The sequence below is a fragment of the Myotis brandtii genome, unplaced genomic scaffold (assembly GCF_000412655.1).
Source record: "Myotis brandtii unplaced genomic scaffold, ASM41265v1 scaffold930, whole genome shotgun sequence".
NCBI lineage: Eukaryota > Metazoa > Chordata > Mammalia > Chiroptera > Vespertilionidae > Myotis > Myotis brandtii.
In genome coordinates, this window is record NW_005371837.1 from 680,627 (window position 1) to 695,934 (window position 15,308).

The 15,308-nt window shown below is 53.0% G+C and overlaps 1 protein-coding gene across 1 annotated transcript in view; it reads right to left on the reverse strand.

The window, feature by feature from the left end:
• LOC106724692 (basic proline-rich protein-like) overlaps window positions 1-15,308 on the reverse strand; it is a 20,088-nt gene that overhangs the window by 2,932 nt on the left and 1,848 nt on the right. The window contains exon 2 of the mRNA XM_014533027.1: window positions 13,690-15,272. Within this exon, the coding sequence (XP_014388513.1) occupies window positions 14,251-15,272 (1,022 nt within the window). The 3' untranslated portion in view covers window positions 13,690-14,250. The remainder of the gene's footprint in view (window positions 1-13,689; window positions 15,273-15,308) is intronic.

Consider the following 15,308-nt stretch of genomic DNA (forward strand, 5'->3'; position numbering starts at 1 on the left):
GGTGGAGCCGGTGGAGCCGCCCTGGGGGGTCTGGTGGGAGGGGTGTCTCTGGGGCCGCGTGGAGCCACCGCCAACGCTGAAACGGCCGCGTTATTGAGCCGTCAGGTCTAATCCGTCTGCTCAGAGACCAGCCTGCCTGAGTTCCCTGAATTCCCTGCTGAGCGCGGCTCACCAAAACCCTTTCTGAGCTCAATCCTCGGTTTGAAAATCTTTCAAAACAATTTCTCTGTTTTCTTGTCCTGGTCACATGACGCACAGCATTCTCACCAGGACGTGTTCCTGCAGAACCTCAGCTTCATGAAGCCCTGCTGGGCGTGGGGGGCTGGGTGTGAGGGGCAGCCGATGTGTGTCTCTCATCCGTGTTTCTATCCTTTCCCTTCCTCTCTCTCTAAAATCAATAAAAATATATTAAAGAAAAGAGAGCCGCGTCTGAGCCTCTGGCGGGAGGATGGGCGCGGCCGCTCCCAGGAAGCAGCAGGGACTGGCACCCGTGGAGCCTCGGTTCGCCATCCCTGCACCGCGTGGCGGCCCAGGTGCAGGCAGAGTGGCTCAGAGCCAGGAACGGGGCCGGACAGGTTATGGGAGGTGGACGGTTCCACGCCAGCGCGGCTTCTCTTAGCTCAGTCGGCGCGGAAAAGCCGCCAGAAGTTTCTGAGCAGGAAACCGAGTGATCCGATGTGTGTTGGGGAAAGGTCGCCGAAGGTCGTCTGATGGGAGTGTGGAGGAGGCTTGGGTGGCGAGCCTGGAGGCAGAGAATGCGGGAGGTTCTGGAGGTCGAGCGGCAGGGACAGTGAGGACGGAGGGAGGCAGAGGCTGTGGGCCTTCGAGTGGGACCAACAGGCCCCGGTGATTCATTTCGATTAGGGGTGCTCAGTGGACGGAGGGATCATTTCCTTTAAAACAGGGAGGCCAGACTCAGGGCCATGAAGGACGAACTGGCTGCCAGAGAGGAGGCCGCGGGCTGGGGCCGGGGGGCTGAGAAGTACGATCGGCAGCCCCAGAGCAGTTGCGGATGTGAAGTGCCACGTGGGGACCGTGGCCAGTGACCTGTCCTAACCGTGGAGTCACTCCGTGAGTTACGTCCTTGTCTCACCGATGCTGAGCACTGCAACTGACACAAATGACACTGAGTGTCAACTGTGATTGACAAACACAATGTAAAGTAGGCGGCGAGGGGGCGCCGGGCGTGGAGGAAGGACACGTCTGGGCCGGGCGAAGTAGCACAGACACGCCAGACGTGGATCGCAGACTGACGGACCACCCGCCCTTCGCCACAACCGACCGATGAAGGCGCACTGTGCCGTCCGTCGCTCGGGCCTCGGCCTCCCCGCGAGCACAGGGCTCTCCTGACCCTCGTTGGCCCCAGCAGAGCCCAGGAAGCCAGGACCTGCGCTGGCCTCCCAGCGGCACTCCGCGAGGAACCCCTTCCGGCTCCGTGAGAAGCAGGTGGGTGAGTCCGTCCTGTGCGGCAGGTGCTCTTTCGCTCCCGTGCTGACCACGTGCGTGCGGTCCCTCGGGCCTCAGCGGCTCGGCCTCCACCGTGCTGCTGCCTGTGCCGCTCCACGCCTCCCGCTGGGCGGGCTCCGAGGTCAAGTCCGGTCCACACTCGGTTCCTAGTTGCCCCCAAAATAGCCGCTTCCCACCTGAGCCCACGGGAGAGTTTCGCACGGACTTAAGCCCCAGGAAAGCCGATTCCCACCTGACACGGGGCGGTCTCCTGGTGGCCTGGGTTGTGCCGTGAAATCCCTTGGACCCGGGGGACAGGGGTCAAGGGGAACCCTTCGAAGATGCTGCCAGAGCCCCTCCCGGAGCTCCTCCTGCTCCTCCCTGAGCCGCTGCGGGATCCCCTCTGCGGCCGCCTCTTTCCGCTCCGCCTTCCGCCTGTGGAAGCCTGTCGGGTACTCCCGCTGCTTCTCCTCAGCAGCAAAGCCGAGAATGAGCCGCCTCGCTTCCTCTTGTTGCGGCCCGTAACTGTGAGGCCTGGGCGGTGCGGCTCCCACTCCCCTGAGGCCCGATGCGCACTTTTAAGGGATCATCTCCTGGTGTCTTCTGTTCAGGACACGTGAAAGTGCAAGAACGTTCAGGATAAACTGAGACTGGCCACCGTGTGCGCCCCCAGCGTGACAGGACGCGGGAGCGGGCCGCCCAGCGTGGCCTGTGCTCGGGGGACTCAACCCCCACTTTTCTTTTCCTGAAATTCATGTTTTCATTTTAAGTAGAGTTGGTACACATGTCATATTAGCTCCGATGTACAATATGGTGGTTCAACACTCCTATACCTTACCCCGTGGTCACCCCTGATTCTAGGACTCACCTGTCACCTACGAACCTACGGCAATGTTGTTGACTCTGTTCCCTTCGCCTTTTCTTTGTTTAATATGTTTTTACTGTTTTCTGAGAGGAAGGGAGAGGGAGAGAGATAGAAACATCCATGATGAGAGAGAATCATGGATCAGCTGCCTCCTGCACGCCCCACACTGGGGATCGAGCCCACAACCCAGGCCTCTGCCCTGACCGAGAATCGAACCCTGACCTCCTGGTTCATAGGTCGATGCTCAACCACTGAGCCACACCCGCCGGGTCCCCTTCACCTTTTTATCCCATTCCCCACGCCCGTCTTCTCTGGCAAACATCCGTTGAATCTCTGTTTCTATGTCTGATTTTGTTTTATTTGTTTTGTTTTTTGTGGATTCCACATATCAGTCAAACCATATGGAGTTAGTCTTTGTTTCTGCACAGAGAAGAAAGCCATCAACAAAACGAAAAGACAAGCTACTGAATGGGGCGAAATGTTCCACCAATGATACATATAAGAAGGGGTGGAGATCCAAAATGCATACGGAACCCATACAACTCAACAGCAAAAAATAAGTCATCCAATCAAAATGGGCAGAGGACATGAGCAAACATTTCTCCAAGAGACACAGACAGCGAACAGACGCATAGAAAGATGCTCAATGTCGCTAAGCATCAGAGGGATGAACATCAAAACCACAATGAGCTGTCGCCTCCCGCCTGTCAGGATGGCTGCCATCAGCACATCAACAAGCAACCGTGCTGGCCAGGGTGTGGGGAAGGGCGCCCTCCTCCCTGCTGGTGGGTGCAGAGCCGGCGGGAAGCAGCCCGGTGCCCACGTATAGGAGGATGGGTAGACGGGCTGCGTCTGGATGGTGGGATGATGCGCAGCGAGAAAAAGTGTTGCATGTGAGGCGACATGGATGGCCCTCAGGGTCCTGTGCTGTGGGAAGGGAGTCCGGCTGGACCAGGAGCTGGACACGGGCGGGAGCGGGGACAGGCCGAGGGCGCAATGCGTGCACAGCTGCTCCGTGCAGGCGGCTTCGGTCTGAGCTGACTGCCACCCAGGGTCCTGCTCACAGCCCTGCTTTGGGGAGGACTGGTACCTCTGGGCAGGTGGGACTTTGCACGGGGCGTGTGCAGGGAAAGCCGAGGCCGCCGCCTGGTCGTGTTGTTTTCCTAGCTGGTACGTCTCCATCCCTAATCCTCTCTAAGCTCCGCACAAGTCCCGTCAGGATCAAGGCACTATGTTCCCTTCTGCTGGGAGTCCTTTTTAAATAAATCTTTATTGTTGAAAGTATTACATGTCCCCTTTTCCCCACTGACCCCTCCAGCCCACTCCGCCCCCGCCCCAGGCCCTCACCACCCCACTGTCTGTGTCCGTGGGCCATGCATATATGCACACAAGGTCTTCGCTCGATTACCTCCCACCCCCACCCCCGCCTTCCCTCTGAGATTCCGCACTCTGTTCCCTGCTTCCCTGTCTCCTGATCCACTCTGTTCATCAGTTTACTTTGTTGCTTAGATTCCACACGTGAGTGAGATCCTGTGACACTTGTCTTCTCTGACTGGCTTATCTCACTCAGCCCGATGCTCTCCAGGCCCCTCCGTGCTGCCTCAGAGGGTCAGAGACCCTTCTTTTTACTGCTGCCTAGGATTCCCTGGTGTCCATGTCCCACAGCTTTTTACCCACTCGTCTGCTGATGGGCACTCGGGCCGTTTCCAGACCTTAGCTGTTGTAATTGTGCTGCTATGAACATAGGGCTGCATATATCCTTTCTGGTTGGTGTTTCTGGTTTCTTGGGATATAGTTCTAGAAATTAGATCACTGGGTCAAATGGCAGTTCCATATTTAATTTTTTGAGGAAACTCCACACTGTTCTCCACAGTGGCTGCCCCCGTCTGCATTCCCACCAGCAGCGCACGAGGGCTCCCTTTCTCCGCATCCTCCCAGAACTGGGTGTTTGTGGTGTGTTGATGGCAGTCATGGCCGTTCATTCTGAGCCCTTGAACCAACCGATTTCATTCTGAAGAAGCAGGGCCGCTCCCCCCAACCCCCGGCTCGGCAGGCCAGCTCTCAGGACATTCTACTGCAGGAACCCTAACCTTTCTCTCCCCGCAGAACACACTGAGAAGCCACCAGTCAGCCTCCCAGCGCCGGCAGGTCCCGCAGCCCGTGCTGCCTACGGTGAGGCCTGTGCCCCACATCACAGCGGGAGGAGGGGGCCTGAGGTCTGGGGGATTCTCAGAATTGGTCTCCCTCGGAGGAAGGAGCATTTGGTCATTTTACTCAGCTTAATCGACCAGCCTTGGAGAGTCTCCGTCAGCCCCTCTGCACATGTTTGCGGCCCACTCCCCTCCCCACATTTCACCAGGCCCCTGGCCGGGGACAGCCTCCTGTGTGCAGCGATTCCCCTCCCCACATTTCAGGCCCCTGGCCGGGGACAGCCTCCTGTGTGCAGCGAACTTGGACACAGCATCACTGAACCGGGAGACAGCGCTCGCCTGGACCAAGACCGCCGTTCCCTCAGCAAGGACGCACTTACTGTCATTCCCAGAAGGACTCTGCGAAGGGCCTGGTGCCCAGACCCCAGGGAGACAGCTGACCCGCCTCCACGCCGGAGAAGAGCAGGCAGCATTTTCAAGATTTCTGCGCTCGCCCTTTAACCCCAAGAGTGACTATAAATAGCCGGCGAGGCCTGGGATTTCCAGAGCGAAGAGCCGCTATAAATAGTCGAAGCATTTTCCCAGGTCATGCTTCTGCGGGACTGTCCCACGTCCTTCCTTGGATAACCTCTGGGAACACAGGGCGGCCACATTCAGAATTTTATGAGCCCGTCGAACGAAACTCTTAATGAACCGAGTTCCTAAGTAAAGACCTGAACATGAAATGACTTTACAGATTAATTACAGGCTCTGAGAGACGGACTCTTAGTGAAGCTTTTAATATCTTCATTTATTTGCTCTCATTACTGGGAGTTTTCTTTGAAAAGCTACAGCAAATTAAGCCAAAACCTGAATCCCTTACTAAACAGTGGTTAACTTAAGTGAAATGTATTCTATTTTCTTGAGAACTTAGCTGGATGGGGAACTCTGGTGTCTACAAAATGAAAAAACAAACAAACAAACAAAAACCTTTCAATGCTCCTGACACACAAACATCCCGAAAAGCTGGTAGTCCCCTTCCCGCGTCCAGACTCCCACCTTCTTTCTTCAAGATACTCCCGGCCACCCTAGGTCTCTGAGCGCTCTGAGCGTGGATTCATCCCCAGGGTGCCCGAGGGGGGCAGGGGGGCAGCTAGAGCTAAGCCAGCGGGAGCCCACGGCCCCTCTCGGCGGAGGGGACGCCTGCCTTCTAGCGTCCTCTGCTGGCGGCTATTTTCCACCAGAAAGAGGAAAATAGGCCAGGAAATGGCAAGGACATTGAGCAAAGAAGGAACAGGGATGAGAACACGTGATGTGAGTAAAATGCATGTCCCCGTTTTATACTTTGGCAAAAAAATAAATAACTAAGGGAGGAATGAGAGGCTATAACATTTTTAAATTAGATATTTATAAAAATTAATAGACATTTTAGCAGTTTTAGATCTACAGAAAATATTGAGCAAAAGGTACAGTTTTCATACAGCCCCTCACCAACCACCCATTTCCCTGTTTTTAACATCTTACGTTAGTGCACATTTGTTACAATTGATGAGCCCAGTGGTTCTCAACCTGTGGGTTGCGACCCCTTTGGCGGTTGAACGACCCTTTCACAGGGGTCGCCTAAGGCCATCCTGCATATCAGATATTTACATTACGATTCATAACAGTAGCAACATTACAGTTATGAAGTAGCAACGAAAATAATTTTATGGTTGGGTCACAACATGAGGAACTGTATTTAAAGGGCCAGAAGGTTGAGAACCACTGGATGAGCCAATGTTAACACATTCTTATTAACTGAAGTCCATAGTTACACTCTCTGGGTTTTGTCATATATATATATATATATATATTACTGATTTCAGAGAGGAAGGGAGAGCGGGAAAATCCAGTTTCTTTAATAAAAATAGAACTATTTAGTTCCTGTTTTCCCTTGAGCGAGATTGGAAGTAACTGGTCTGCATAATCTAGTTAAGTTTACGAGGGCAGAGAACCATCTAGAGCTGTCGTGTTCTTTTGCTGTTTGCGGGATCAGCATTGGGGCTCGTTCACTCATTTTCAATCCTGGCAGTTTGTGTATCCTCTCGAGTTCTTCTTGGTCAGCCAGGTTAGTTTATTAATCATATTGATCTTTTCAAATACCTGGTTTGGGTTCAAGTTCCTCTATTGTCTGAGTTGTATCGACTTCTCTTTCCTTTATGTTCATCCTGCTCTGGGTTTGATTCACTCTTCTGTCGAGTAAGACTCCCTCCACATTCTACGTGGAGTAGGGTTCGGTATCTGAAAGAGGGGCCGCACACAAATGAGAGAGAAATGACACGAGATAATTTTGCAATATTGGGGGACCAGGCGGGCAAGTCCCAAAGGACTTCCACCCATGCTCAGGCCTCTCCAATCTTTTATTGAGCTTGGAGTAGCCTTAGGTAAGGAGATTTCAATGACACACAGATCAGCAGACAGTTTCTGGGAATAGACAGTATCTGATTAGCTCATCGGTAGTAGACAATTTCTAAGAATAGGCAGGGTATCTGATCAACAATAATCAACAAGGATCTACACAAATATTTAAGGAATTAAGTGAGCTAAGGTGGGGATAATGCTTTAGCTACCATTATCTAGATTCACTGGGTGGTGTCTAAATTAACTGGGTGGTACACAGCCCTGACCTTTGCTAGGACTTTCAAAGGTTACTAGCTTTTGGAGGGTCTCTGTCTATATTCAGTTAGTGAAGACAATAAATAGTCTCCGGCACTCTTCTTCTTCCAGTTGCTTTTACAGTCCACAAATCTGCTACGCTGCATTTTCATTTTTATCCAGTTCAAACGGTTATCATCATCCTAGAAACTTCCTCATTGCCCCATTGGCTATTTAGAAGTACATTGTGCCCGGCCAGTGTGGCTCAGTGGCTGGGCTTCAACCTACAACCCAAGAGGTCACGGTTCACTTCCTGGTCAGGGCACATCCCCAGGTTACGGGCTCGATCCTGGTAGCGAGTGTGCAGGAAGCAGCCGATTGATGATGCTCATCATTGATGTGTTTATGTCTCTCTCTCCCTCTCCCTTCCTCTCTGAAATCAATAAGAATATATTTTTAAAAAGTACATATTTGCAGATTATTTTCAGATATTTTGGTGTTATTGATTTTCTAGTTTAATTTATTGTGGAAACACCTGGGATCGTTTTTATTTATGCTTTTAAATTGATGAGGGTATGTTACGCGGCCCAGAAAATGGCCTATTTTGGTGAATGTTCCTGGCTGGGCACTTGAAAATACCGTATGTCCTGCTGTGTTTGGCCAAGTAGCCTGTAGGTCCCGGTTAGCATGAGTTGATTGGTGATGTTTTTCAGTTCTCAGTCATCCTGCTGATGTTTGCTCTTTGTCCTGTCCATTACCAAGAGCGGTCTTGAAGAGAACTTGCTGATTCATCTCTTTAACATTCTCTCAGATGTTTTAAAGCTTTTCATGCTTAATGTGGCAAAATACACCATCACACAATGTATTGTGTACACACTTGCAGGTGTGCAAATCAGCATGCATTCCAGTGTTATCCACCCTCACCCACCGCCATCTCCAGAACTCTTCTGCGGCCCCAAGCAGAGCCCCGCCCCTGCCCAGGGTCCCTGCGGCCTCTGTCCCACTTTCTCTTTCTTCATCACGGCTGTTCTGGGTGCCTCGCGTTCAGGGAATCATGAAATGTCTATCATGCTGTGTCTGGCTAATTTCACTGCCCGGACTATTTTCCAGGCCCATCGAGTTTTGCAGCAAATTCTCACTCTTGGGGAGGAATGCTATTTCAGGGCATGTGCGGGCTCCTTGTTCCACAATCCCTTCGCCCGTCCAGATAATCAGGCTGCTTCCGCCGGACGTTTCTAGGCTATCGTGAACGATGCCGCTGTGGGCATTGGCGTACATGTACTTTCAAATCTTTAAAATACATGGCGATTCTATTCCAGTTTCTGAGGAACCACCAAGCTGTCCGCCACAGCGACTGCACGTTCACCTTCCCAGTGGCCACACACAGACCCTGATGTCCACACGGCCTCGCCACCTCCTGTTCTTTTCTGTTGTTTCACTAGTCATCCTCCTGAGTGGGAGGCGGCATCTCGTGTGGCTCTGACATGCGTTTCCCTGATGAGAGGTGACGTTCAGCATCTTTCCAGGAGCTCTTCGGCCATTTGTGTATCTTCTTTGGAGAAATGTCTAGTTGGGTCTTTGGCCCATCTTCGAATTGGGTTGGTGTTTATTGTTGAGTTTAGGGGCTCGCTATGTCCTGGGTAGTAACCCTTTATCAGATCCGTAACTTGCAAGTGTCTCCTCCGATGCTGGGCTGCCCCTCCCCCCTCGACAGTGTCCTTGTTGCACAGACGCTGCTCAGTTTGATGACGTCCGTCCAGCTTGTCTTTTCTTGTGCTGCCTGTGCATTTGGTGTCACTGCCAACTCCAGTGTTGTGATGACTCCCCTCTGTTTTCTTGTCAGAGTTTTATCGTTTTAGCTCGTAAGTGTAGGTATTGAACAATTTTGCGTTAATTGCTGTATATTGTGTAAGAGAAGGGCTCGGTTTCGTTCTTTTGCTGGTGAGTATCCAGTTTTCCTGGCACCAGTCATGTGAGACGACTGGCCTTCCCCATTGGATGGTCTTGGCGCCTTTGTCAAAAGATGACCAACCAGACACCAGCGATTTATTCCTGGGCTGTCTATTCCCTGCCATTGGTCCGTGTGTCTGTCTTTGTCTCCTTGGCTAATTTCATTCCTAAGATTTGTTGTTGTTGTTTAAATATATTTTTATTGATTTCAGAGAGGAAGAGAGAGGGAGTGGGAGAGAGAAACATCAGTGATGAGAGAGAATCACTGATCGGCTGCCTCCTGACGCCCCACACTGGGGATCGAACCTGAAACCTGGGCACGTGCCCTGACTGGGAATCGAACCACGACCTCCTGGTTCATAGGTCAATGCTCAACCACTGAGCCACACCAGCTGGGCTGTTTTTTTATTCATAAATGAAATTGTTTAATTTCTACTTTGGACCATCCTGGCTAGTGTATAGAAATGCACGCTGAGCTGGTATCCCGCAACCTCGCTCCATTGTTTATGGCTCTGATGCCGGTTGCTGGCCTTTCGTGTAATTCTGTCAGCGCTTCCTTCACATGTTCTGAGGCTCTGTCGTCAGGGGACAGCTTTCGGTGTGTCTTCCGGGTGTATTTTGTTTGTATTTGTGTTAACTGTCTTTCCTCTGAAACCTGCTGTAATGTTAATACGACCCCCCCAGCTTTCTGAGGGTTAGTGTTTGCCTGTTACAGTTCCCGTAGCTTTACTTCTCAGCGATCACTCTACTTAAGTGGGTCTCTTGCCGCCGTCTCAGAGGGCTTCCCTCTGCAACACGGTGTTGTCGTGTGTCGCGTGGCCAGGCCACGGGTGAGTCAGGAGGTAAGAACACTCGTGGACACTGGCTGTGCTGGCCATTTCCACGCCTTTCCCTCCCCTCTGGCTTGCCGTCACTTAGTGCTTAATCTTCAGGTGGCTACTATTGTGTTCCCTTAGAGATACTAGTCAGTGAGAGAGAGGCGCTAACAAGTGCTTAGTGAATAGAAAAGTCCGTCTGACCTGTCTCCTTCCTGGCCCGCAAGCTCCCGAGGGTACGGCCCATCTCCCTTCTCCAGTGGTGTCCTTGGTGCCTGGTCCAGGTGATGCATGGTAAGGTCAAATACTTGTTAAATTAGATGATATTGGGCAAAGAAGAATGAATGAGAAAATACTAAGAAAAAAATATTTTAACCTAAAATATGTGTAGGGAGTCTGAACGTGAGAGTGTTGTAAGAATAATACATCTTTTGCTGAAAACATGAGATTAATGGTGAAAACTCTGTGGACACACCAGGGCTCTGAAAGATTTAAGGGGAAGGGTTTGGCGGAGTGATATTAACTAATAAATACAGCTCTTGGCAGAGAGGACAAATCTGAGTGATATACGATTCAGTAAACAATAGAAATTGGCATGGATCTCCAAAAGAGAAAAAAACAATCATTTTTCTGAAAAATCTGGACTTTAAGTTTTGATAAAAAAAAAAAAAAAAGCTATACTAGCCCGGCCGGCGTAGCTCAGTGGTTGAGAATCGACCTATGAACCAGGAGGTCACAGTTTGATTCCCGGGCAGGGCACATGCCCAGGTTGCAGGCTCGATCCCCCGTAGGGGGTGTGCAGGAGGCAGCCGATCAGTGATTCTCTCTCATTACTGGTGCTTCTCTCCCTCCCTCTCCCTTCCTCTCTGACATCAATAAAAATATGTTAAAAAGAAAAGCTGCACTAGAGGGTGGGAGAGGAAGTGCTTGTCCTCCCTCTGAACAACGCCTCAGAGGAGGCCTGGGAGGTGGAGGCACCCAGAGGCATCAGGGAGACACAGGATCCGGGTAACAAGCAGGCCACAGGTCAAGGCAAGTGACAGGTGTCCAGGGTCATTGGTGCCCAGGGAGGGAGTGACGTTGCACGGGACGCTGCCGACACCCTTGGCAGATGGCCAGGGGGACCCCGCGGGTTCTCCGGTGCACAGAGCGCTGACGGACGCTCAGGCCCTGAGGCGACAGCTCATCCGGACGGTCTGGCTGCCACGCTGGTGTTGTCTTAACAAACATGTGGGAAGTGAGGGAGGGACCGCGTGCACAGCACGTGCCTTTCAGCAGAAAAAGGTCAGTGTCCGAAGGACATGGAGGAGAAGAGCACAGATTGGAGAAAGGGTGCGGGCGAAGCCATTTATGAGAAAATACTTGTGAAAAACAATTTTAATACTTTTCAATATTTGTTTTAAAGCACGAAAGGCCCCAAGAAGGAAAACAAAATAAAGCATTGAAAGGCCATAAACACGGAATATGACATACTGTCACCGTGTCTAGCAAATGTGTGATCGGGTTACAGACATGAGAACAGACAGCGAGGGGGTGACGAGGGAGGCGAGCGCTGGTGACGGAGTCACAGACTGAGACCCGCCCCTGGAGGACGCTGGGAAGCTCACACCTCGTGGGCCACGCCTGTACTTTGTCTGTAAACCAGTAAGTTAACTGGACAGTGCGTCCTTCAACGTGACGCTGAGTGACGTGCAGACAGAGTCGGCGTGCTCACCGCGCCGTCGGCTTTATCTGCCGAGTGGGACAAGCACCTGGAGCTACAGTCAAACTGCATAAGAACATCACTGATTTTATCGAATATGTATTAGAGTCAAAGCATGTGGCTATTCCATTCATCCTAACAATCGGTGGTAAAACACAAATTCCTACTTACTACGTCAGACTAGAGAGTATCGGATGGTTTCATAATCCTAAGAAAGGCTCACGCTATTACAGTACACAGTAGTTATTTGTCTGGACATGTCAGCTTTTAAAGTCTTACTTTTTGAGATTTTTTTCTCATTCTAAATTAATTCCACGTCAGATTGAATTGCGTGTGGGTGAACCTGCACTCTTTTCTCTACGGGCTCCACTCCCCCAGAGACTGGGTCCCAGGCCACAGGTCTGCCCCTCCCTGTGGCACGCGAGCTGGGAAGCCCTCCTCGGCCCCTCCTCCGTCACACGTCTTGGCTCCCGTGGCCACACCTGTAGCAGTGCCCTGGAAGGGTCACTCTTGGCTTCTTTTCCTTCTTTGTCCACTTGAGTCCTGTGTCAGAAGTAAGTCCCACTCCCCGCCCAGACGCAGGCCGTGCCCTGAGGGCTTGCACCCATGCTCCGCCTTCACCTGACACGGGGCAGGGCCTTGCGGCGACACACACACACACACACACACACTCGCGGCACGTGGGCTGCCTTTGCTGCCTCAGAACTTCCTGGTAAAACCTCGAAACAATTCGGGAAGTGCAGCTGACCCTCAGCTGACCCTGCTTCCTCCCTGAGACACTGCATCAGGAGTTTCTGGACATTTGTGAATAGAAATAGGCTGAGTTTTCACAGGAGCAGATGGCGGTGCATGTTCACCAGCACCTGTTCTCCCCCCTGGTGTCTGGAGAGCAACGACAGGTGTGGCTCTACCTGCCTCTTCCGGATGCTGCTCAGCGTCTCCCGTGTCCTCCTCCAGTGTTACCTCCCCATCTGCCCCTCGGGCTCCTGCAGGGAGGCTTAGGGACCAGGCCACCTGCCTGCATCAGGCAGGACCACCTGCTGCCGGGGGCTGGGCATGAGGAATGCACCGGCCAGTCATCCAGGCACCAGCACCCCAGCTGGTGCTCGAGTACCAGCCCCCACACGGCTCCCATCTGCTCTCCTTTTATAAAAAATCGCGTTTAATCATGTCACTCCCCTCCTTGCAGCCTTTTAGTAGCTTCCCAGGACCTTGGGATCAAGTCCAAATGTCCCATGAGACCCTGCTGTCCTCTGGTCCCGCCCACTTCCTTCCCAACTCAGCTCCCATCATCTCCATCCCCTTCCTTTTTCTGCCAGAATCTTCAAACTGGGCCACAGGGGTCCTTGGAAATAAGAAACGGGGTGGCCACAAGGAGTTTTAAGGGACACAATTTTCAGATTTTTCTAGAACTGATCTGCCCAGGAGACTCCTGGGTCTGGACCCACATTGCATTTGTCAATGGCCCCTCCCACTGGGCCCCCCCAAGTCATACTACATCGCACTGCACGGAGGACAAGTGTGACACCCGGAGGACAGGTGTGATCCCAGGAGGACAGGTGTGATCCCAGGTCAGGTGTGAACCCAGGAGGTCAGGTGTGATCCCAGGTCAGGTGTGATCCCGGGAGGAGAGGTGTGATCCCAGGAGGTCAGGTGTGATCCCAGGAGGACAGGTGTGATCCCGGGAGGTCAGGTGTGATCCCGGGAGGTCGGGTGTGATCCCAGGAGGACGGGTGTGATCCCGGGAGGACGGGTGTGATCCCGGGAGGTCAGGTGTGATCCCGGGAGGTCGGGTGTGATCCCAGGAGGACGGGTGTGATCCCGGGAGGACAGGTGTGATCCCAGGAGGTCAGGGGTGATACCAGGAGGTCAGGTGTGATCCCGGGAGGTCGGGTGTGATCCCAGGAGGACGGGTGTGATCCCGGGAGGACAGGTGTGATCCCAGGAGGTCAGGGGTGATACCAGGAGGTCAGGTGTGATCCCGGGAGGTCGGGTGTGATCCCAGGAGGACGGGTGTGATCCCAATACCTGGAGGACAGGTGTGATCCCAGGAGGTCAGGGGTGATACCAGGAGGTCAGGTGTGATCCCGGGAGGACAGATGTGATCCCAGGAGGACAGGTGTGATCCCAGGAGGACAGGTGTAATACCTGGAGGACAGGTGTGATTACCAGAAGGAGAGGTGTGATCCCATGAGGTCAGGGGTGATACCAGGAGGTCAGGTGTGATAATTCTGAGGACACCAAGAGACAACTAGACAATTTATTTAATTAAGGCACGATTAACACAGGCATTTCAAGGAAAACTTATCCTTTATTTACAGTCATCACATATCAGATTTTGTGATATATATGGATTCAATCATACTGCTCACAACAGAAAGAGCTCAATCCAGAAGGAATTCCAACTCTGAGAACCTTGATGAAATAGTCTGGTCAATAAAAGAGTGAAGGAAAAAGGATACTCCATTGAGGTACATTCTATGGAATGAAAATCTTTCCAAAAAGAAAACCAATTTAAATTCTAATTGGTGAAAAAAAAAAAATTCTAATTGGTAAAAATCTTGAGTATTTTTAATGGATGATTGTGGGTATTAAATCATCATGGTATTTAGAACCCAAGGGGTCCATTTAAAAGATCTGTCACCACTTTATTTGAAAATGTCATGTACAACTTATCAGAATTTATTCCTTTTAATTTTAGATGTTAACTTAAAAATGTGTGTGGGAAGCACACAGCATTCTTTTAGGGGGCGTCTGGGTTAAAACAGAGCTGTGTGGCCAATCAGTGCCCCCTGGGCCCTTCCAAGTACACCCCTCCCTCCGGTGCACACTGCCTCGGGGACACACTGCCTGGGGGACACACTGCCCTGGGGACACACTGCCCTGGGGACACGCTGCCTCGGGGACACGCTTCCTCAGGGACACGCTGCCTGGGGGACACACTGCCCTGGGGGACACGCTGCCTTGGGGGACACACTGCCCTGGGGGACACGCTTCCTCAGGGACACGCTGCCTGGGGGACACACTGCCCTGGGGGACACGCTGCCTTGGGGGACACACTGCCCTGGGGGACACACAGCCTCGGGGGACACGCTGCCTGGGGGACACGCTGCCTCGGGGACACACAGCCCTGGGGGACACACTGCCTTGGGGGACACACAGCCTCGGGGACACACTGCCCTGGGGGACACACTGCCTTGGGGGACACACTGCCTCGGGGACACACTGCCCTGGGGACACGCTGCCTCGGGGACACACTGCCCTGGGGGACACGCTGCCTTGGGGGACACACTGCCCTGGGGGACACACTGCCCTCGGGGGACACACTGCCTTGGGGGACACGCTGCCTCGGGGACACAGCCCTCGGGGACACGCAGCCTTGGGGGACACACTGCCCTCGGGGACACACTGCCCTGGGGGACACGCTGCCTTGGGGGACTCGCTGCCTCGGGGGACACGCTGCCTCGGGGACACGCTGCTGCTGTCCTCCCTGACCCCTCCTCTCCCTTCTCGCCTCTCCCCAGCTGGGCGCGCTCCACTCTCAGGGCATCTCTGATGTCTCTCAGCGTGAGGAGCCCTTTGCCCCCAGAGCCCGGGAGACCGGGCTGCTGCGTGGCCCCGGGGCCAGGGGGTCCCTCCCTCCACGCCCACAGGAGCCGGGGCGCAGCCTCTCCTGTCACCGGGGTGGGGGTGGGGGGGCGAGGTGCTCCTGATGCTTCCTTCCTTCCTTCCTTCCTTCCTTCCTTCCTTCCTTCCTCCCTTCCTCC